Here is a 24,430-nt window from a genome sequence, read left to right as displayed (position 1 = left end):
GTTTTCACATCGAATAGCTTAAGGCTACAGGATTGATGAGCACTTGGAGAAACTTGATCTTAACAAGGATGGTCAGCATGACTTTTTGAGGAGCGATTGTGCCTCGTGAACCTGACTGATTTTTATTTTGAGGAAGTAAAACAGATTGAAGCTAGTGCAGTGGATGTGGTGTATATGGATTTTAGTTACATAAATGAAATTCTGCAGATGCTTAACCTAAAGCAAAGCACACAAAATGCTGGAGGACAGCAGATGTTTTGGGATGATGCCCTTCAGCATTTTGGGTGCTTGAAAAGGTTCTCTGTTGTAGGCTGATTCAGTCCAAGGGAACTTAGCAGTCCAGATTCAGAATTGGCTTGTAGACAGTGTAATCTGCCTGGGTTGGGAGGTCAGTGACTAGTGGTGTTCTGCAGAGATCAGTTCTGGGACTCTTTAAAAATAGTTGAATGAGGAAGTGGAAAGTGGATTAGTAAGTTTTCAGGTGATACAAGGGTTGGTGGTGTGGATAGTATATCAGACTATCCTGTGTTACAACAGGACGCAGACTGGGCTGAGAAGTGGCAGAAGACATTCAATCTGGAAAAAGACCGAAAGATGATGGGAGCAAATTAGGCTATTTAGCCCATTGAGTCTGCTCCACTATTTCATCATGGCTGTTTTTTTTCACCCTTTGCAACCCCACTCTCCTGCCTTCGGCCCAAAACATTGACTGTGCTCTTCCATAGATACTGCTTGGCCTGCTGAGTTTCTCCAGCATTTTAGAAATATAGAAAACCTACTGCACAATATAGGCCCTTCAGCCCACAAAGCTGTGCCAAACATGTCCTTGCCAGAGAAATTACCTAGGGTAATCCATTGCCCTCTATTTTTCTGAGCTCCATGTATCTGTCCAGGAGTCTCTTAAGAGATCTGCCTCCACCACCATCAGCAGCAGCCCATTCCATGCACTCACCACACTCTGCATAAAAAAAAAACTTGCCCCTGACATCTCCTCTGTACCTACTTCAAAGCACCTTAAAACTGTGCCCTCTCCTGCTTGCCATTTCAGCCCTGGAAAAAAGCCTCTGACTATCCACACAACCAATTTTGTATATATTGCTTTTTACACAGGTCATGCCTTCCCTAGAAGAGATACCAAAGATTGAGAAATCTGAAACCTTGCTCACCTGTACTAGTTACTTGGCCACAAACTCATCTGCCAAATCATCCTACTCTGATGGGTGGTACAGGAAGCAATCCAGATATTGCTACACTGGAGGTGTTGCTTTTCAGCTTTCTACCTAGTTCCCTAAATTCTCTCTTCAGGACCTCCTTGTGTTTCCTACCTACATCAAGGGTGCCAATATGTACCAAGGCTTCTGGCTGCTCACCGTTCCTCTTTAGAATGTCGTGGACCTGATCTGAGACACCCCTAGCATCTAGCAGGCAACATATCATCCAGGTTTTCTATCGCATCCACAGAATCTAGTGTCTATTCTTACTATGGAATCTATCACTACTGAACTCCTCTCCTCCTCCTCCTCCTCTGAGCTACAGTGCCAGAGATCCAGTTGCTGTGGCTCACCCCATGGTAGGTCATCCCCTTCAACAGTATACTTAATATTGAGGAGAACAGCCAATGGGAATCTCTACATTGGCTGTCTGTTTCGTCCCTTCTGACAATCACCCATTTACTTGCTTCCTACAACTCAGGGGTGACTACCTGCCTGTAGCTCCTATCACTGCCTGTTTCCTGTATGAGCCAAAGGTCATTGACCTGCAGTTCAGTGCACCTGGTGCCGATGTGGTTATCCAGGAGGCTAGATAGTAATTCCCACATCTCACAGAAGACAACACAGCCCCTCAAGTCATTCCTAGTGCTTTAACTATACACTAGTAGAAACTCACTAAATTCTTGCTCATGCCTATTCTGTGAAGCCTGATAAGCCAAACCCTCCCCACTCTAACCCTAGTCCACTCCACCAATGGCCACTCTGAAAAAGCTGAAATCCAGCAAAAGTGCCTTTTAAAATCTGTCGCTCCTGGACCTGCATTAGGCCCCTCTGCCAATTTGAATGTACTGCCAAAGGAAGTGGTGATTCACTCTGGAAGGTTAAAAAAAAATAGGGTTAAAAGCAGGATTCCTTGCAATGTGGAGGAACAGAGGGATCTTGAGGTCCAAGGCAATAGATACGTCAAAGTTGATAGGGTCATTAAGGCATAATGTTGGCTTTCATTACCTCATGGCTCATGAGCTCAATCCCCTAATGTCACAGCTTGATAAAACTGGTTTGACTACACTGGAAGAGTTGTGATCAGTTTTGGTTATCTCATTATTGGATAGATGTGGAAGCCTTAGAGTGGGTGCAGAGACTTATCAGAATGTTGTCTGGATTAGAAAACCTTCGGAGAGGTGCTTTTCTCTTTGGGGCGCACGAGGTAACTTTTAAGGGACCAGAATGGACAGTCACTACCTTTGTCTCAGAATAGAAACTGCCAATACCAGAGGACATCAATTTAAGGAGTTTAGAGGCAAGTTTAGGGGAGATATCAAAGGTAGTCATTTTAAACATTGACTACATTTTTATATATAGATGCCGCCTGGCCTGCTGAGTTCCTCCAGCATTTTGTTTGTGTTTATCATTTTACACAGGGGTAAGTGATTAGGGATGTTTAAGAGACTGAGGCCACTGGTCAGTTGACTATGGACATTGTGTCCTAGCTGTCTAGATACATCAGCCCGGGCAGAACAATATGGAGAGCAACCTGTTGCCCATGTAGCAAGCTCCCCCTCTCCACACAACTAATGAAACTAAAGGAACAGCAGAGACAGATAGAGTTTAGTACTAGCAGCATCACAGTCCGCACTAAACTCAATGTAGAACTGCCTTTGGTATTCCAGCTCCAGATTTTTCCCTCTGAGTTTACTTTCAAAACCTTCCTCATTAGTGGGTATAGCTGTAAAGCAGTCGAGATTTGAGATCAGTTTTCCTGTTCCTAGGTGAACTGCCAACCATGGCTGACAAGACCCATCTGCCTTGAGAGACACTGATGGATGAAAGGATTATGTAGGAGGTAAGGGTTAGATTGACCATACAGTAGGTTTATATGGGTTTGCCAACACTGGGCTAAAGGGCCTGTGCTACATTCTGACAGAATTCAGTGCAATCTGGATGAAATTCTGATCTATCCTACCAGCTTTACACATGTTCATGTACAATTAAGACATTTATTTGAATGGCAGGTAGAGGAAAAAAAAATGCTTGTACTACTTTTGCAAGGATTAAAGGCCTTTGACAATACCTCACTCTCATTGTATTTAAACCAGCAACAGGGCATGGGTTTCCAGCAGTGATGCACTGGTTTTCTTGGGTATGGGGGGGGGGGGGGGGGAGGGGGGGCTTGTGTGACATTCTAGTTGTGGGTAATGTCCAGATGGACCAAATTGTCAAATGGAAACAAGGTCAGCATTTGGGTCTTGTGTTGGAAGGGTGTGGAATTAATTTCTAGTCTAGCAGCTGTGGTCACAGCTTTAGTTTTTCTATTAACGTTTGTTTTATCTGGTTGGCTGCCAGTGACTGGTGCTGTTCCGCTGGGGTCAGTGTTGTGATGCTTTTTATGCTGTTTATCAATGATTTAGATGTCTGAATAGATGGCTTTGTTGCCAAAATTGCAAATAATACAAAGATTGGAGGGACAGGTAGTGCTGAGGAAATGGCTGCAGGTGGACTTGGACAGATTAGGAGGATGGGCAAGAAAGTGACAAATGAAATACAAACTTGGAAAATGAAAAAATGTGAGATGCAAAGTGTTTGTTGTGCAGAAAACCCTAAAGGTTAACTTGCAGGTTCAGGAAGGCAAATGCAATGTTAGCATTCATTTCAAGCGGTCTTGAATACAAGAACAGGAATGTGATGCTAAGGTTTTACAAGACACCTTGAATATCTTGAACAGTTTAGGCTCTTTTTTTTAAAAAAAAGTGCTGTTGGAGAGGCGGTTAACAAGGATGATTCTGGTATTGAAAGGGTTATCATATGAGGGACATTTGATTTCTCTGGGTCTGTAATTAGAATTTGAAGAATGGGAGGGGGGGGGGGGGGAAATCTCATTGAAATCTTTCTAATGTTAAAAGGCCTAGGCAGAGTAGATGTGGAAAGGACAAGGGGGCACAGCCTCAGGATAGAGAGTGTCCATTTAAAACCAATGCAGAGAAATTGCTTTAGCCAGTGGGTGGTGAATTTGTGGAATTTACCACAGGCAGCTGTGGAGGCCAGGTTGTTGGGTGTACTTAAGGCAGAAATTGATGGGTTCTTGATTGGACATGGCATCAAAGGTTACAGGGAGAGGCCAGGAAATGGTTTTGAGGAGGAAGGGGGAAAAAAGAATAAGCCATTATGGAATGGTGAAGCAGACCTGACAGGCCAAATGTCCTAATTCTACTCCTGTGTCTCACTGACATAGCACTAAAACCTAATCTTCACCCTGCTGTAAATTTACACCTTGGCCCCGGCAATATACAAAAGGTGGCACTTATCAATTCTGCATTACCAAGATAGATGCAGTAACTGGAATGGTGCTGCAGCTTGCATATTGGAAGTTACCTACCAATGGGCATTCTGCTAGCTAAAGAATTAACCAATTTGGTATAGGACCTTGATTACATAGATTTAAAATTCATTGTCCTTGACTTTGATAGAAAAGAATCTCAATCATGATGTGTAACTTTATTAATTGCAAAACCAGTCATGAATCAGAATTCCACATTTGCCAGCTCTTAAATTCAGCTATGTGCTCACGAACTTTCTTAACTACCATTTTTTAAAAAAGATGAACAGTTTCCTTCTAAGATCATTTATTACTCAAAGATTACTAATTATTTTGAAATAATAGCATAAGCAATGTAATTTTGTAACTTTGGGTTAAGTTCCCATGTAGCAATAATTTTATTCTGTGCAAAGCAGTGCAACACCACGTTCGTAGAAGCTGCGAGAATCTTCCTTGGTTGCGATTTCAAAGTCAACAGTGAATATCAGGTCTGCACGAGTGAAGTTCAGGTATACAGGGAGGGTCACCTGTAAATTTGCAAGGACATTAAACAAATACAAAATTAAGTTATGAATGTATTAGGAACTAGACAGCAAAGATGCCTCATAATGTTAACTGTGGACACTGTTCTTTTTAGTTAGTCTATTATTTAGCTTTCACATTATCAGATCACAGCTAATGTATGAATATATGACTGCCTTTTAATCCCAATGCTTCAGTAACTTTATTGAAAATATGAAAATTCAAAATCCACCATAGTCTAGTGCTGATTTACAGTCGACATGGGTTGGAATTTGGCCCTTCTAAAATAGATCCAACAGGTTCTCTATAAAATTTCCTTAAATTCCCAGCTGTGATGGAATGGCATAGCAGATTCAATGAGCTGAATGACCTAATTCTACTCCTAGGTCTTGTGGTCGTAATATATTGATAGAAACATAATCAAAAGCCAATGGATGTTTCAGTTCTGAATGCTATTTGCTTGCTTTTATTGTTTGCATGTTTTTTTTCCCTGTGCATTTGGTGTTTGTCTTTTGTTTTTTTTAAAAAAAGGGTTCTTTTGGGAGTTTTTTGTATTTTGTGGCTGCCTGTGAGGAAACTAATCGGGGTTGTATAATGTATACATTGATAATAAAGGTACTCTGAAATTTGAATTTTAGACTAGACTTAAAAGATGTAGCAGCATTTGTGTATATTTTGGTGAGTACAATTTGTCTCATCAACATAGAAGAACATCACTCCAGTCAATTACTCACCACATTAGCCTTCCTTTCAGCATATGTCTCTTTAACCCACCGGAGCTGTGTGAGAGGGAGTTCAGTGGATATTGAAGTGGATAAGGACAGCTTGTTGTTGTTACAAGTAGCACCCTGAAGAGTCAGACCTGTATTAAATAAAACAATATTTAGAATTATTGAAAGTATTCAAACTTGCCAATTTAGCATGGATTTGGATAAAATCCATTAAGGAATAGCATAACCTGTTAAGTGCATAGAAAATTGCAGATAGATAATTATAGACCAGATAACCAGACTGGTCTATATGGTTTTGGTGTACATAATAAATAGGCTGAAGTCAGCACTGTTTCTTTAAGGGTAAATCTTGCCTGACAAGATTTAGGAGTGCTGCATATACAGTGCCTTCAGTATTAACCCCACCCATCCAGCATCCTCTTTGACTTTCTACCTTCAGGCAGGAGACTACGATGCATAAAAAGAGCTGTCAGGATAAGTGCTTCTTTTCCCCAGGCCATTAGGCTTCTGAACTCTTGGCCACATCGTATTCAAAATGGCAATGGTTAATCTGTTCCATACCTACAGTATTTAATGCACTTTAGTTTGTATGTGATTCATCTGTAAATTTTATCTTTAGCTTCATGTTGTGTGCTTTACATCCTGGTTTAAAGAAACATCTTGTTTATATATACATTGTAGTTATATTCATGTATGTAGTTAAATGACAAACTTGACTTGATAAATGTTGGAATTCTTTGAGTACAGGCTTGAAAGACAAAAAAGCCAATACTGGTTGCTTGGATTTTCAGGTGGCCTGTGACCACGTGAGCCTGCTAAGTGAGAGCCCATGGTATTACAGGAAAGATACTAGAATGACAGAAGAGTGACTGACAGGAAGAGAATGGAAATAAGAATGCGATTTTTTAAAAAGTGGGCTCCAGTGACTTTCCATGCTATTTTTCTGGATGACCGAATAGATGGTAGTTTGCAGATGATACAAAGATAGGTTGAGGGCAGGTAATCTGCAGAGGGACTTGGACAAATTAGGAGAATGTGCAAAGTGGAAGACAATACAGTGTAAAGAAGTATATGGTTATGAACTTTGATAGAAAGAAAAAAGGCGCAGCCTATTTTCTAAATGTGGAGTGTGGGGTCAGAAATCAGAGGTGCAAAGGGCCTTGGGAGTCCTAGTGCAGGATTTCTTAATGGTTAACTTGCCGGCTGAGTTGGTAGTAAAGGTGGTAAATGTAATGTTAGCATTCAGCTTGAGAGGACCAGAATATAACTACAGAATGTAATGTTAAGTCATTGGTCAGACCACAGTTGGAGTACTGCGAACAGTTTTACACCTCTTATCTAAGGAAGGATCTTCAAATCTGGCATTGGAAGAGGTTTACAAGAATGAAAGGGTTAATGGGAGGAGCATTAGGTGGTTCTGGATCTGTACTCACTGGAGTTGAGAAGAATGAAGAAGGAACTTCAGTGAAACCTACTGAATACTGAAAGGCCTAGACAGAGTGGATTTGGAGGGAATGTTTCCATTACTGGGAAAGTCTAGGACTGCAGGACACAAGCTCAGAAAAGAAGGACATCCCTTTAGCCTGGTGAATCTGTGGGATTCATTGTCACAGATGTCTGTGGAAGTGGAGTGACTGGGTATATTTATATTTAAAAAAAAGTTTGGTTTTGGATTAGTAAGAATATTAAAGGTGTTGAGGTGAAATAAGTTGACATGATTGAATGGCAGAGTTGATTTTGCTCAAAAGTCTTGTGAAAAATACAAAATAATGTGTTATGACTCATAACTGTTTATCAGCTGAGCATTTTGGTCTTTTGTGGGGAAAATACTCCAAAGATTTTAAAGAATTTTTAAACACTTTTTGTTATTAACTGGACATTTTGCTAATAATTTTGCAAGATGTAAATAGACACCGACTAGTAAACAGAGATAAAAGGGCCATGTAAACTTACTGAATGGAAGCTGGTGCCATTGATAATGTGACCAATTTTAGCTGCTATTGTCTCCGGAGCCAAAATAAGTGAATAAAAATTTTCATGAGGCATGCACTTGTATATAGTGAGATCATGTTACAAAGCACTTCAAACAGAGCACTTAACCAAGTGAAACTAAACATTGATAGAGCTCTGTTCTGCATTGTGATGGATTCTTTCAAGACCATTCTATTCTGTCCTGTTATAACTCATTGTAGCTACTGTCACTGAAAATGAATGCACTAACCTGTTATCCCAAAACTGCAAGCATCCAGAACAGAGTTCTGATTATTTGTAACCGTGACTTCTAGTCGAAGTTCTTCCAGTGACCAGCTGTTTGCCTGAGCCACATACTGCCGTGTGGCTGTGATATAGGCTTCTGGTACATATAAGCCACCCAGGCAAACATGGATATTCTGCAGGTGGGGGGGAGAAATCAGTGATCAACATGAAAATCTTTTATTTCAGCATTGAAGTCCACTACTCTACATAGTTCATTTTAAAATCCTATCATAGCTTCGAAAGAATATTTAGCAAATTAACCTTTCTTAATTTTATTTAAATTAAGAAAGGTTAATTTGCTAATCATTCTTTGGAAACTATGATAGGATTTTAAAATGAATATTATTCTTCAACATTGTTTGCTAATGGTGGGATTTTGCTAAGTGATCATTGGTTTAAAAATGAAGCATAGACTGAGGAGGAATTCTTTCATCTGGTACTAGCAGAGACGTTTTTTTAAAAAAGGTAGTAAATGGAGAAACTAAATTAGAATGGTCTACACGACTGATAGCAAATCCTGTTGAATCTGTTCTAACATGGCATTCCCATAGAAATGACTGGGTGAAAGTTCTGTTTATTATACATCAATTTTTAAGTGGATATGCTTTTAGTTCAGCAAATGTTATTTTAAAAAGTTAGCAATATTATTTTGTCCTTGGTATAATTGCTCCAGCATCATCTTTGACAGCGTCAATGAGGAAAAACAGGCAGCAATCTTCTGGTATTAATCTGCCTCATTGTAAACAGCAGGTGTGTACCAGCCTAAACACAAGATTCTGTAGATGCTAGAAATCTGTATCTCACAAACATTAGTACATACAGAATGCTGGAGGAACACAGTAGGTCAGGAAACATCCATGGAAAAGAATGTTGTCAATATTTCAGACTGACTACCTGACAGACTCAGTTCCTCCAGCATTTTGTATGTACAAGCCTAACTTTGTCCCACCTTCCCGCACTGTAGTACTTGCGCATGGAGTTGTTTAATGAAGCAGTTCCCCCTCCCACCCCATAAAACAAGCTGTACTTAAAATATCCCCTTGTCATGAAACCACAGGTTTTAAACAACATTAAAATTACTAACCTTTAATTCCTTAGCACCACCAGTAGATGCCGCCTGGGATATTCGTTGCAACTGCTTTATACGTTCACTGAAGTCAGACACCCATTGTATTACAGTCATATCTGCAGGGATTGTGTAGCGCACCCAACTCCGAGGCAAAATACCTTTTTTAGGAAAGGTGGGGAAGAGGAGTCTAAATTATAATTTAAAGTACTAACAGATACATGATTTCTCCTTTATACATACAAATTAATCCAATGTTATTCAATTAACAAATTATATCATTCATTGCAAACTGAAGAATTACCTGCCTAATAATTGTAACCTCAATAATACAAGAAAAAATCCAACCAACTATTGTTGGTATAATTCTGGATTTTTGATGCCTTCTCTGAATTTTTAACTGGGTTTGTTAGGAAGGAATGGAGAAGCCAAAGGCTCTTCAAAGCTGTTTAGCAGATGCCTAGTAAACCACAAATAGTGCAGAAAGTTCGAGGACAATATACTAAAGTTTCTATTGTAAATCTAGTATTTAAGATTGCTAAGACCTGTGGCTGGAATTAATTTGATGTTCAACTTGATTAAGTGGCACATAGTTTAGATGCTGGTGCATCTGATTTGCTGTTAGATATACCAAGTTTGATGGGAGTTGAATTTGCCAAGCTTAAGGAGTTGGATACACTTCCTATCTGATAACTTAGCTCTTGGAGAAGAACAACGATATTTAGCTGATTGGAATGAGATCTTCATCCAAAAAAAAATTCAGATTAATTATTAAACATGCCTACAGATGTTTGAAATCCAAAGCACCCCACACAAAATCTGGAGGAACTCAGCAGGTCAGACAGCATGTGTTAACATGTTTATTTTTCTTGTTCAAGTTTATATATGTTGTCACTACAAATTAATTAATAACTTTTGGGGTAAATTTGTTATCTAATTCACTAAATGTTAAAAAGCCACAGTACAAAGACAGATGCTATATTGGGCAGTGCTGATTTGAATAGACCTAATAAATCTTAGCAGATAATGGCAAGTTAACTGAAACCAAATTGACTGGGCAAATTCCTGATTTTTTTTAAACTCCTGTAAAACAGATATTAAAAGTTGTACAGCTAGCCATAAAGACATGACCCCATTTTAAATGTCCAATCTGGATTGATCCAAGCCAAAATGGTAGTTGTCCCCAATAAAAATTTTTTTTAAACCAAGGCTTGTTTCCTATTTAAGAATTGGAGTTGGCCATTTGGCCTCAAGAGCCTACTCTACCCTTCAAATTTGCCTTATCTCCAAATTCCTTTATTTCCCCCAAATCCAAAATCAGTTTGAATGAATTCAGCAATATTCTGGAAGTGTGTGAAGGCCCAAACAGAGTTCTGATAATTCACCACCCTTTGAGATCTGTCCATTTCGGTCCTAGATCGCTTATCTCTTATGTGAGAGTCTGACTACTTTTCAAATACCTATCGTTCTAATACTTTTAAGAAATGTATGTTTCAAATTATAGATTTGCTATCTCAGGAACCAGATAAATATTTGCTGCATTAACTTTATAGCAAGCATATCCTTTAAGGTAAGGAAACCAATACTGCAACATAGCAGTCTCATCAGGGCACTATATATAATTATAATTAATGACTACTCTTGTACTTGAATCCTCACAATAAAAATCAAAATAGCTTTTGTTTTCCCTCCAAGTTTATTGCACCAGTTTTTGACTAACAACACTTCCTAATCTCTCATCATTTAAAACCAATATTTAGTGTGTTTTTATCTAAAGAAGCCAGTAAGTCATTTATCCATGCTGTTGTCCTGGCAGGATATTGAGTAAGAACAGATGACTAGGGCTCACTTGACTGACAAACATCTCGCCATGCATGAAGTCACCTGGTTGAATGCAGTTACTTAAATGAGTTTGGGAAACTTCTGTTGTTACCAGCCCAAGAGATAATTTAACTTCATATAACCTTGTGTATAATTGCTTTATCATTTCCCACCCAACCCCCCCATAGAACTTTGAAAAAAATTGTAAACAGTGTAGCTTTTGAAATAGTGACAATTAAATATACAAAATATATTAAATTCAGGAAACTGCATTTCCTTACCTTTCACCATTTCACTGATTAATGTCCGCAGGTAATTGGTCTGTTTTTTCTTGCCTTCGCATACTTGTACTACATCAGACAGATCTTGGCGAATATCTTGTAAAAGCTTTGCCCCACTCTTAACTTCCCTTTCAAAGAATCTAAACAATGGATCCTGTGAAGATAAATATGTATAACTCTTCCCTTTTGTTGTGTACTTAATTAAAATGTCCATTAGCTTATGAAGATCATAATTACTGCTATAACAGAATTACTCTGGTCTTGGTCTCCAAGTTCTTTCAACTTGTCTATTTTCATTCTTGAAATATAAAATTAGTAACTACCTTAAATCTTCATTATCTACTTCAATAACTCATTTTACAGCTTTAAACATTTAGACCATAAATTTAGGAAACAAAGTAGGATAAAAATGATAATTGGTGAAAAACCAGTGCAGTTCTGGCATCTCCTTCATTGAATTCATTAAGGAGAATATCACTGAACTGGACAATAGAAAGACATGGAGGAAGACCAATGTCAAAAGTTGCAACCAAACTTAGAGAAGCCATCATAGTTATCAATTAGGAGCCTTACAGTGCAAAAGCAAATGTTTGAATGGTGTGCAAGTAGGAAATTGATGGTGAAAACAAAAATGGAAGATGAACATGTTCAATTACTTAAAGGAGATGGAAAGTTAGTTTGAATGGATGAATCAAGTTTAGCTAGATTTTTAAATGGAAGACTATAAAAATTGGCACGATGAGGAAATCTGAATCAGCAGTTTGGTGGGTCTCGGGATAAGAGTAAAGAAAGGAGCCAAGTATTGTGAAGAGATGGCAGAGGTAGTTGACTGATTGTCAACTAGGACTGAAACTATGTAGTTATGGGCTGCTTACATTTGTGACAAGAGACAATTAATCACTAACAAGAAGTTGTTCAAAGGACATCCACATCCTCAATGTCAACATGAGCTAGGAGTAGTGCAAAGTAATTTACAACTTTGGCATAAGTGCTCTTTAGACAACCCTTGTGAAAGAAGCCAGTTATCAGCAAGTTTGATCCACATCCATTAAGAATGGTGAATATAGGAAAGGTTAGGCTGAAGACCTGTATCATTGATGACCACAGATTTTATTAATATTCCTTTATATTAGCCAAGTAGCAGCACATGTTTTGTAGACAGGTCAATAATATTATTATACAAATCTTAGAAATTTCATATTGTTAAATTATTGGAGTACTTTTTCTTTGTAAATCTTGTAATTGTAGGATACCATGTGAGAAATAGCTTTTTAAAAAATACAATTTTCCCTTCAATTAAATTAACACTCAACCTTACCTTAATGTTGTCAACTGTGCGTTTAAGATGGTTAAGTGACTTTGGAATAAGTTGGAGCCAGTTACAGGCTGTGGTATGAAGACTTCGCATCCAAATTGGCCTTCCATCTGAAGTTGAACCTGTACGTTGTTTCTTCTCTGTTTCAGCGTAAGCTAGATCATCCTCATCCTCCAACATCTGCATTTTCAGCATTTTGCTGAGCATATCAGTGCCTGAAGCAGATAAAGGGATCAAAAGATAGCCCAGTTCAATAATAATATGAAAAGTAGAATAGATAAATTTAATTTCAAATTTAAAAAAACTAAACATTTCAAAATTAAAAGTTACATTGAGAAAGTAATTGAAAAACATATTATTTCTTCTTCCACAATATCTAGGTGACCAAAGAAAGCTCCAGGAATATTTTCCCTTAAAAATATATCTCAAACTGGTGACTGTGAGACAAAATGCCCCAAGAAGCAACATGCTGAAAATTGAGTTCTCACTAGTAACCTGGGAGTGTATTCTTATTCAAGTACAAAAAAAAACCAGCAGCTGCCTCTGGCCTAGCAGTGTTAGATGGAAAATGATCTTCATACTTGTAGAAACAGTACAAAGAACACTCAAAGTGATGCATAAGAGGAATACAAGGATATAATCTAAGTTGTAAAATTCTCCCTCTCAAAGGGCAAAAACTATAATGAAACCTCGTATGTAACCTGCTCCTATCGAAGTATTTCACTGCACATATGATAAAGTTAATATACTTCTGACAAAATAAAATTTAACTCCAAGTATGCACAAAATTAGCCATTAAAATGAGTTAGCACTTAGTAATCATTCTGCACTATAGTGCTTTCTTGTTTGGTTCCCACTTATAGGCAGATTGCAAAATATAAGGCAGAAATAATTATAACGTTATGCAATGAAAACCATGAAATGCAGAAATGATTTCATTATATACATAAGGATTTCAAAGCTTGCTGGGGGAGTGGAAGAAACACTATTTAGTAGAACCCACAAAAAAAACTGGGACAGCTTTCAGTCGTAATTTACCTTGAGCAGTGGAAATTGCTCACGAAAAAGAAAAGCAAAGTTTGTTACAGTCAAATATAACAATGATTTGTTCAGTAGGAGAAATAATAAATGAATTAATAGAAAATGAGGACTGTACATTTGACCATGGGATCATATTACTTTTGAAAATGTAACATTCTACAGTATTACTACAGACTGCAAATATCCACCCAGAATACTCTGACAGCACCTACCAAATTCATTGCTCTCGCTATAGAGATGAAGGGCACAGGATGGAAATCTACCACATGTAGGTTTTCCTCCAAGTCATAAACCAATATGATTTGAAAACATATTGCCAGACCTTCAATCATCTATGGGTCTAAAACATGATACTTCTTAAAGCGGTTAAAATAGCAAGATTGTACCTTCACCAAAAGGAATGAAGCAGTTCAAGACTAAGGCTCACCACCAACTTTTCAGGGGAAATAAACACCCTTCTCAGTGAAACTCAGATCCCAGAAAATGAAAAACAACCTGCACTGGATTAAGCACCACCTCTATTTGCTGTCGTATCTCAGGTTCTCAAAAACCCAACACGTTTTTACTTACCCTGTGTGGTTAGAAGCACTTTTTCAGCATTGTTTGGTAAACCCAGCCAGGATGGAGTCTGTGCGTCAGGAAGCAGCTCAACCCACTGTATGAATTCTTCTCGCCTATGTGCAAATTATCATTTGTTAGAGAAAAAGTTCTAAATGACAATTCCACAAAACCATTATAAAAGAATCCCACAGCCCAGCATCATCTCCATTTTATTGCTATGTTTAAAACAACTGAATCTCTAGAAAGATCTTTACCTGATTCCATCTGGCATTAGAATATCCTTATGTCCATCGACTTTGCATGCCAATTTGAATTCGCTGTCAAAGCTAGCGGTTGTAAATAAACGCTCCAAGAAGGAGTTCAACAACCGCTGGTCAAATTCGTTATCAATACGGCCACCATAAATGGACTGTGCCATCAGAGTTTTCAGAGCTGCCCAAGGAATCTTATCAGGTGAAATGTTTTGGCGTCCCTGCAGAAAAACAAATTGTCTCAGTTGGAAAAACTGTTGAAACAGCATCTTTAATTTACTTGGGCTACAAATAAATTAATAACTTTATACATTGCACCAGATAGTACTAATAATTTGTGCAAAAGGTTTTCATTGTGAGGTTTTCAGTCAAATTTATTGATTTTGCTGACTGAAGCCAAATAAATTCACACACATTAGCTTCAGGTTTCCACAGACACAAATCCTCAGAGTATAATTAGAAGATTGCGTTTATATGGCCATTACTAATCAGGCCAATATTTCTTTTTTACGCACAAAAAAAAGATGCACAATTCAGCTCAGTTATTTAAAACCACCTGCCATTCAATGCCATCAGTATGTAAAAAACACAAAATGGTGGCAGAACTCAGCAGGCCAGACAGCATCCATGGGAGGAGGTAGTGACGACGTTTCGGGCCGAAACCCTTCATCTATCAGTATGTGTTGTCTACTTTAACACCATTTTCCCACATTGACCCCACTGACCTCCATTTTAAATCTAACATATGCAATAAACATTCAAGAGTAGCAAGCTCTAAAGTGAATCATAATTCAAACACCCCAATATTCTAAGATTAAGCCAGAGGAAAATATAAAATAGCAGGAATAGGCCTCCTAGAATCCTCAGCCTACATCACCACTCAAGATTTTTTAATGTAATTTTCAGTACATAAATGTAAATGAGAACAAAATAATTGTTCACCACTCAGTGTCATAATTTGCCCCAATCTACAACTCTTCATGCCAATTTCAGATAATTAAATTTCTTGGTCTGCATCAGGTAACTAAATTTTTCTGCATCATCTTTAAATATCTTTAGTGGTGTAATTTAGCAATAAGCTCACAGCTTAAAAGTGTCCATGCCAATTTTTTGAAATTGTGCTTTAAATATAAGCTAAACACAGATAGATTCGCATCATTTCACAACAAAAGGTAATTAATTTCAATACAACACTGACCTTGATTTAAAAAAGCAAATGTGTTCACTGTGTTCAGAACAACTAATAATTGACAGCAATACCCATATTATTTATTTAAATCTCGCCCCCAAAATCCTGACAACATGGAACTAATTGTCCCCTCTCCATACCTGAGCCATAATGTTTGTATTTAGTCATAATGTTCTAATTTAATCCATGCAGTTATTACATACTGTCCTTGCTTGCTTTCAACGTTTGGTACAAATATTTACCTTTGCTGTGTCATCCAGCCAAGTATCCACTGTATCACAAGCAGATCTTAAATCTGATTCACCAAACTCGTACTTTTTGGACCATCCAAGGGGTGCATATCGTAGACGTTCTTGAATAATAGCATGGAACCAGCCCAGCAGGAAGTACAAGCGTGCACGCTCATTTGGTGCCTGAAAGGATAAAACAATTATTCAATGATTCCCCTACCCAGTACAAGTTTTTTTCCATACAAATATAATCAGCTGAACATATTGTTGGAGGTTTCAAAAACTTTGTAAACTCTGCATGAAAAAAAATAGGGTTGGACTATGAGGCTTTAATTACACAATTAACAATAAATGATCAGAAAATGCCATTGAACCAGTAATGGTAAAACTGCTTTGACTTCTATCAACAGTAAAGTACTTAGACTTATTCATTAATTTATCTTTTCATATTTCTAAATACTTAAGCAGATGGAGGAAAGCAACTTTATAGTACCATAGCTCGGTAAAAAGATATATCAAATGATCAACCTCTGTTTTGGATCTTTATTCAAATATTTAATGAATATTCAATAGCACTAATTAATTTCAGTGATACCATTCTTGGTAGATCAGCACGGTTAGGTTAGTTTGATAGAGAAACTCACAAGCAGACTGACAGAATATCTTAACATATGCAGTGCTTTCTCTTTGATTTCAGTCAAGTAATAATGTTCTAGAAATTAAATATTCATAATTTCTGAGAATGTGGGATGAAACTATTAGTATTTATCAAGGATGGTTTGAAAAACAACGAACTCCTACTGTAAAACCTTAAACTTCAATGAATATCTTTCTTCTGACAAGTCATGGTGGTTTGCTAATCTTTATAGTCTTCCTGAAGGTTGTTATAAGCCAGGGGTGGTGGTAAGGACAAGCTCCCACTACCTATTAAAAGTTCCCAATGGCAAGCGCCTTAAATAGCCTCCGATAACCAAGTCTGGCTCCTGGCTTTCACATGTGGCTTAGCTACTAAGCCTGGTGGAACCATCTCTACTGATAGGAGAAGGGGCAAAGGTGGGTTACTGGTGCCATAAAACCATTTTGCTTTGGGCAGGTGGGGCTTGCCAGCTGTGGTTGGCAGCTCATTTTGAAGAAAATCTCTGATCTCAAAACTCCGCTGCCTTGTGGCTACACCCACTCATGGGGAAGGCTTTGGGAGTAAACCCTGAGGGAAAAATCCAGAGCTGAAGTCCCTAAGGCAGTCCTACGTTGAGTTCAATACTGACTGGCAACTCCTACAATGTTGCTGTCATTCCTTTGGGTTCATTAGACATGTGGAGAGGAGGAGCTTGCTACATGGTCAACAGCTTGCTTTCCATATTGTACTGCCCAGGCTTGAGTACTTAGACAGCGAGGTTACAATATCTATGGTCAACTCTGACTGATGGAGGCCCTCAGTTCTAATTTTGCTCTCCAGGTAAAACTCAGTAATAGTCACCGGCTCTTTATTAAGGGGCCTTGGTAACCATACCTCTGCCTGCTGATGGAAAATTTTGATTAGTACGTTGATTAAAAAGAACAATTTCATCAATTGTAGTTAAATCTTACTTTGCACATCCTTGAAACTGGGATACTACTGAAGGTCCTCAGCATGTTGGCCTTCACACCAGGTGGTGGTTCAAATACAAATATACGGCCTGCTCGCAACAAGTTCACGGGAACCTGCCAAGAAATTAAATGGTTACATAAGAAATTAAAATCAACATGCTCTGCAAAAAAAAACCCAGTTTGAATTTCTAAATCAAAATAATCAGCAGCAGGGCATGAAAATTACAATAACAATAACTAGCACTTCATAAAAATTCTGTAGATTATGGGAGAAAATAATTTTATTCCCCAAATTATAATGCTAATATTCCATTCATATTTCTGAGAATGTGTACTCTTTTGATCAAGTTGCAGAATGAACACAACTGCACACTACCCGGAGTGACAAAATAGCAAGAAACATGTTGTTATAGTTAGTAAGTCTGCAGGTAACACCAAAATTGTTTATAATTCACAGTGCAGAAGGTTATCTAATATTACAACAAAATGTAGATGAACAGAATAAGTACGCCAAGGACTGGCAGATGGATTTTAACCTGGACAAGTGCAATGTGTTGCATTTTGCCAAGATAAACCATGGCAGACAATATACAATAAATGGCAGAGCCCCGCAGGGTGGTACAGAACCAACTGACCTAGAGATAGAAGTACCTGGTTCTGTGTACTTACAGGATACTGAAGGCAATACTTGGCATGTTTGCTTTCTTCAGACATAGCATTGAATTCAAAAGCTGGGACATCAGTTAAAACTAAACAAGGCCTGCACATGGATCATTGTTTGCATTTTTTCCCCACATAGCTATAGGAAGGATGTCATCAAGCTGGCAAGCATACAGAGAAGATTCACAAGGATGTTATTGGTGGGCTTGAGAAACAAGGAGAAACTGGATAGATTGGGAATTGATTTTCCTGGAGTGCAGAAAGCCAAAGGGTGCTTTATAGAGTTACATAAATTCACGAGGGCATAGATAAGGTGAATGGTCAGTTTTCTCCCTATGGTAGGACAGTAGAGGGGGTAGACTGAAGGGGAGAAAAATATAAAGGGGAACCAGAGTGTATATTTTTGCATAGCTAATATGTGGACCAAAGTGCCACTGGTAGTGATAGTGGTGGGTATATTAGATTCTTAAAATACATTTAGCTAAGTACTTGGATTAGAAAGGTTTAGAGGGAAATGGGCCAAAAAAGCAGCTCAGTAGTATAGCAGTTAGCACAACACCATATAGCACTGGATGTAAGACTGAGGTTTGATTCCTGCTGATGTCTGTAAGGAGCTTATACGTTTTCCCCATGACTCCTAGGGTTTCCTGCCACATTCCAAAGACATACAGGTTAGAGTTATCAAGTTGTGAGCATGTTGTGGTGACATTTACAGGCTGCCCAGTGCAATCCTTTCTGATTTGATTTGACGCAAATGACGCATTTCACTGTATGGTTTCGATGTACATGTGACATAAAGCTAATCTTTAAATGCAAGCAAATGGGACGAACTCAGTTGACCTGAACATATTAGGCCAAACAACTGTTGTTGTGCTGTAAAACTCTGGACTCCTTGCTAATTCACTTCATAGTCAATAATGAATTGTGATATAAAGACAAGAGAAAGTACTAAAGCAAAACAGTACTCACTATCCGATTAAACTAGTTTCAGTTATTTACTACAGCTTTAAGGCTGCTACTACATAAATTAATCTACCTTTACATCTTTTAGCTATGGATGAGGAAAAGTGGCTATATAAACATTTAGATATCACTGGGGTCAAAAATTCAAATGCATTAGCAGTATTATCACTGATGTTCTACCTTGGGATTGATCTCCATGGTAAGGAAGAGACGGAAATTAGCATGCGGTTGCAAGGAATGCAACTTCTTCTCCAGTTGCATGAGCCAACCAGGAGCTAGATGCACATTCTTCAACATCACCCATCTTCAAAAGCAATAGGGATTAGATTGGTTACAATATAACTTTATCAATGTAGAAGTACATTGAAGGTTTATATTTAGGTACTCAAGAAACAAAATGAATTGCAGAAATAAACAAATAACTTGCCTGCCAGATTTGACAGCTGTATTAATAGCTTTCTCTGCCTGGTTGAAACCCTCTGCAGAACCTACAGAAAGAGAAAAATCATTAAATATTCAATAGAAACATCAATTTAAGATCTCAAACAATGAAAAACAAAACAACATTTTAGTGAATCAATAAATTTACTGAAACAATACAACTCTTACCAATGGCAATTGATGTAATTTGTGTGTTTTGCTCAGCTGCAAGATCTTCTCCACGTCCACTGGCATCATAGCCAGGTACAGAGCACATGAGGATAGGAGTGTTAGGTTTCACCTAAACAAAATGATATAAACAGCTCACCCTCAACAGACAGACTGTGTATATGAATCTTTAACTAGTTATACTAGTTAAACTAGTTGTAGGTGAACTAGTTATAAAAGCCACTTGGCTGCAGCCTAAAGCAATGATAATATGACAATAATTCCAAAAGACTGAAAATTTATCAATTTAAAATACCTCAATACTTTAGTAAGTTAGCCATCCAAACATTGCCTATAAAAAATATTCACCCCCCCCCCCCACAGAAGTTTTCATGTTTTATTGTTTTATAAGGTTGAATCACAGCGGATTTAATTTGACTTTTTTTACATTGAAGAACAGAAAAGACTCTTTTGTGTCAAAGTAAAAGCAAATTTCTACAAATTGGTCTAAATTTATTACAATTATTAAACACAAATAATTGCATAATTACTCATCTCCTTAAAGTAATTATTTAGTAGTTGCACATTTGGCAGTAATTATTATTGTGTATATTATTATTCTGTACATTATTACTTGTTAAGTTTTTAAAAATGTTGCCGCTGTAATGAAACAATTTCCCACTTGGGATCAATAAAGTACATATAACTATTATTAATTACAGCTTTGAGTGTGTGTGGATAGGTCTCTTTCAGATTTGCACATCTGGATACTGCAGTTTTTCCCTATTCTTCTTTACAAAACTGTTCAAGCTCTGTCAGATTGCATGGGGGTTGTGAGTGCAAGTCCAGCCACAAATTCTCAATTGGATTGAGGTCTAGACTCTCCAAACAACATTACCTTTGTTGTTTTTAAGCCATTACTGTGTAGCTTTGGCTTTATGCTTGGGGCCATTGCTTTGCAGGAAAACAAATCTTCTCCTCAGTCACAGTTCTTTTGCAGACTGCATCAGGTTTTCCTCTAGGGTTTCCCTGTATTTTGCTGCATTCGGTTTACCTTCACAAGTCTTCCAGGCTCTGTTACAGTGAAGCATCCCCACAGCATGATGCAGCCACCACCATGCTTCACAGTAGGGATGGTTCATTGTTGATGTGCAGTGTTTGGCTATGGCCAAAAATCTCAATTTTGGTATCATTAGACTATAGAACCTTCTGCCAGCTGACTTCAGAGTCTCTCTAGCCAAAACTTCATGTGAGTTTTTTCCAACCGTGACTTTCTCTTTGCCACTTTCCCATAAAGCTGCAACTGGTGAAGCACCCAGGCAACAATTGTTGTATGTGGTCTCTCCCAGCTCAGCCACTGAAGCTGTAACTCCTCCAGAGTTGTCATAGGTCTCTTGGTGGCCTCCTTCACTAGTCCCCTTCTCACATGGTCACTCAGTTTTTGAGGATGGGATGCTCCAGGCAGATTTACAGCTGGGCCATATTCTTTGCATTTCTTGATGATTGACTTAATTGTACTCCAAGGGATATTCAGTGACTTGGAAATTTTTTTGTATCCATCTCTTGACTTGTGCTTTTCAATAACCTTTTCACAGCGTTGCTTGGAGTGTTCCTTTGTCTTCATGGTGTAGTTTTTGCCAGGATACTGACTCACCAGCAATTGGATTCCAGATACAGATGTATTTTTAAAATAATCAATTGAAACACCTTGACTGGACACAGGTCTCCAAAAACAGATCTCCATTTATCACCATTATATGACTTTAAAACCAATTGGCTGCACCCGTGATGATTTGGTGAATCATATTAAAGGGAATGAATACTTATGCAATCAATTATTTTGTTCTATATTTGTAATTATTTTTAGACCAATTTGTACAAAGAAGTCTTTTTCTGTTGATCAGTGCCCAAAAAAGTGAAATTAAATACAGTGTGATTCAATGTTGTAAAACAATAAAACCTGAAAAATTTCAAGGGGGATGGGGGTGAATACTTTTTTTTATATAGGGACTATATACAAGATGAATGGAAAGGAATTAATGAATAGAAATACCAATTTCTTTGAAAGGTGGCCAAGCATACTCCTTTCATTACAATAACTTACAAAAGTAAACATTAACTTGGAACTTATTCACTAAGCATCTGAAAAGAAAGAAGATCTTTCAGTCTCATACCTCGGTATCTACAATAGTTGCCAAGTCTAATGGTTGTTCTATTGTTGACATGAAGCTGTCTCCCAAAACTGTAGCCACAAAAATATGAGCCATGGCCAAGAGGCGATCTGGCCGGAAAGCCTGAATCAGCAGCAGTCGATGCAGTGCTTGCCCAATGGGAGCTAGACGAAAGGAAATGGCTTACAACCTCATTTGACACTCAAATAATTATTATATTAATATATTCTACCATAAACAGATGAAGAAATTGTAAGTTTAAAAACGTGTTGCTTACTGAAAGGTTTATCCTCAGGCCACAGAAAAGGTACTGCTTGTTCAGGTGAACTGCTCTCCAGCCAAATGTTAAATTGCTGCATTGAAAGAACATTTATATAAATTAGACAAGAAATGTCATCCAAAACTTGGAAGTAAATTTGTAATGCAGCCGTTGTTAATTTATCTAATTTTAAACTATCTTAAGTTTAATAAATCACAAGGTGTTTCTCTGAAGAGAACCAGGCTAAGTATAGGAATTCCAGAAGTGAAGTAAAAAAGGAGCAAGAAACAAAGTATGAACAAAGAGTGGCAGTAAACACAAGAGGAAATAGTTTTCTTTTGGCATATAAACAATCATTAGATAGCAAGAAGACAGGAACAAACTAACAATTAGCTTCTGTTCTGCTAGACAAATTGCCCAGTCCGGATGGAATCCATCTGTGACAATAACCTTTCCTTCAATGCCAACAAAGCAAAAGAGAAGGTAATTCACAGTGCACATGCTCCTGTCTAATCAATGGTGTTGAGGTAGTATGCTTCAAGTTCCTAGATATGAACATCACCAATGCTCTGTACTGGTCCAAACACGCTGACATCACAACCAGGAAAGCTCACTAACACCTCTACTTTCTCAATGAAGCTAAAGAAATTTGGCATGATTTGGACTTCCTGGTGTGAGGATCTTGTGTACATTAACATTGATTTTCTGATATCCAGCTCATCCAAAGGTCACATCTCCACAAAGCCTGAAGGTTTATTTCTATTTACATTTTTAACGTTATCATTACTGGCATTGTTCACACAAAGAAGAACCAGTCTTCAGTAACGTTGAAGGCTCTCATCATCTTTCCCATAGTCAGACTTATTTGGTAGTTCTTATATTTTATTCTGCATTGTTATTGTTTTACCTTATTCTAGCTCAATACACTGTTTCACTGTATTATGGTCGATGTGACAATAATAAACCAATGCTAATCTATCTCAGCTTGCTGATGAAAAGGATGGAAATTGTGGAGTAGTGGCGATCATCCTCAAAACATCTGTAATAAAGGGATGGAACCAGAAGAGCGAAAATTTATAAGATTTCACCTTTGTTCAACAAGGACAGTGGGAATTGCTTACCCTTTATAACTGGTGGAGACACTTCTAGAAACAAATCGGAGACAAATGTGTTTTGCTTGGAGAAAATATTGTGGATTTGCTAAAGAAAATCTCATTTAAAATGGAGAGGTCACAAGGTTAGAGAATTGGTGAAGGAGATGTATGTGGTTGATGTAGTTTACAAGTAATTTGATAAAATGTCTCAATAAGCTTTTCCACAAGATGGAAGTTCAAGGCAGCTTGTATAGTACGTTGGTTAAATGACAAGAAGCAAACGTTAGTAATAAAAGGCTATTTGTTGCACTGGAATGATATGTTCTCTGGGAGTCCATACTAGGACGACTTTGTTTCTTAATACACAGAAATTACTAGGACTCAGGTTCACAGTGTATAATTTTCAAAATTTAAAAGCTGTCAGGATAGCAACAGACTTCAAGAAACCAGAGACAACAAACATGGTACTGAAACTTAATGTAGAAAAGTATGAAGAGTTGCATTGACATATGAAGCATGAGAATAGGCTGTAGTATAGGTAGTACAGTTCCAAAAGGGTTACAGAATTTTTTGTACAAATTGTTGAAATTGTTAAGGCAAGTTGAGAAACGCATGAAGTAGCAATGCTTGGGCTTTATAAAGAGGGGGTAGCTTAAATATAAACTGTGGCAATTAAAAAGAAGTACATTGGATTGCATTTTCTAGGTGAGTACACAAACAAGATATCAGAACATTTACTGCTCATCACAGGAAACTATTACCAAACTGATTAACAAAAGGATGTAGAAGCCTTAGAGAGGTTGCAGAGGAGATTTACCAGGATGCTGCCTGGATAACAGAACATGCCTTATGAGGAAAGGAGGAGTGAGCTAGGGCTTTCCACTTTTGAGCGAAGGAAGATGATGAGGTGACTTGATAAGAGATGTACAAGATTATGAGTAGCATAGATAAGAGTGGACAGCCTGTGCCTCTATTCCAGCACAGCAATGGCCAATACCACAGGACATCCATTTAAGGTGAGTACAGGAAAGCTTAGTGTTTGTTTATTTATTTTTACAGAGAGAGTGGTATTTGCCTGGAATGCACTGCAAGGGACAGTAGTAGAGGCTGATACAATAGGGACAGTTAGGATATTCTTAGATAGTCACATGGAGTTAAGAAATGCAGGATTATAGGCTTTGTAGGAAGGAAGAGTTAGAATGATGAAGTAGGTTTATGCGTGTCAGCACAATATCATGGGCTGAAGGGCTATACAGTGTTGTACAGTTCTATGGTTTAAAGTTGATTTTTTTTTAATCCTCCATTTCACCGGATGTAATA

The 24,430-nt window shown here is 37.9% G+C and overlaps 1 protein-coding gene across 2 annotated transcripts in view; it reads right to left on the bottom strand.

The window, feature by feature from the left end:
* Positions 1–4,688: 4,688 nt before the first annotated feature.
* The window catches only part of dync1h1 (dynein, cytoplasmic 1, heavy chain 1), a 103,727-nt gene continuing 83,985 nt past the window's right edge, over positions 4,689–24,430 (bottom strand). For both annotated transcript variants that reach the window (XM_059959259.1, XM_059959254.1), the window contains exons 64-78: positions 22,035–22,110; positions 21,761–21,921; positions 19,608–19,719; positions 19,426–19,486; positions 19,179–19,302; positions 17,376–17,489; positions 15,801–15,971; positions 14,373–14,590; positions 14,128–14,231; positions 12,520–12,731; positions 11,202–11,355; positions 9,118–9,260; positions 7,999–8,167; positions 5,781–5,908; positions 4,689–5,051 (exon numbers count right to left, since the gene is read on the bottom strand). In XM_059959259.1, the coding sequence (XP_059815242.1) occupies positions 4,923–5,051; positions 5,781–5,908; positions 7,999–8,167; positions 9,118–9,260; positions 11,202–11,355; positions 12,520–12,731; positions 14,128–14,231; positions 14,373–14,590; positions 15,801–15,971; positions 17,376–17,489; positions 19,179–19,302; positions 19,426–19,486; positions 19,608–19,719; positions 21,761–21,921; positions 22,035–22,110 (2,076 nt within the window). In that variant the 3' untranslated portion in view covers positions 4,689–4,922. The remainder of the gene's footprint in view (positions 5,052–5,780; positions 5,909–7,998; positions 8,168–9,117; positions 9,261–11,201; positions 11,356–12,519; positions 12,732–14,127; positions 14,232–14,372; positions 14,591–15,800; positions 15,972–17,375; positions 17,490–19,178; positions 19,303–19,425; positions 19,487–19,607; positions 19,720–21,760; positions 21,922–22,034; positions 22,111–24,430) is intronic.

The sequence above is a fragment of the Hypanus sabinus genome, chromosome 2 (assembly GCF_030144855.1).
Source record: "Hypanus sabinus isolate sHypSab1 chromosome 2, sHypSab1.hap1, whole genome shotgun sequence".
In the NCBI taxonomy this organism is placed as follows: Eukaryota; Metazoa; Chordata; class Chondrichthyes; order Myliobatiformes; family Dasyatidae; genus Hypanus; species Hypanus sabinus.
Note: the sequence above shows the minus strand (reverse complement) of the source record. Positions and strands in the feature narration are given on the sequence as shown.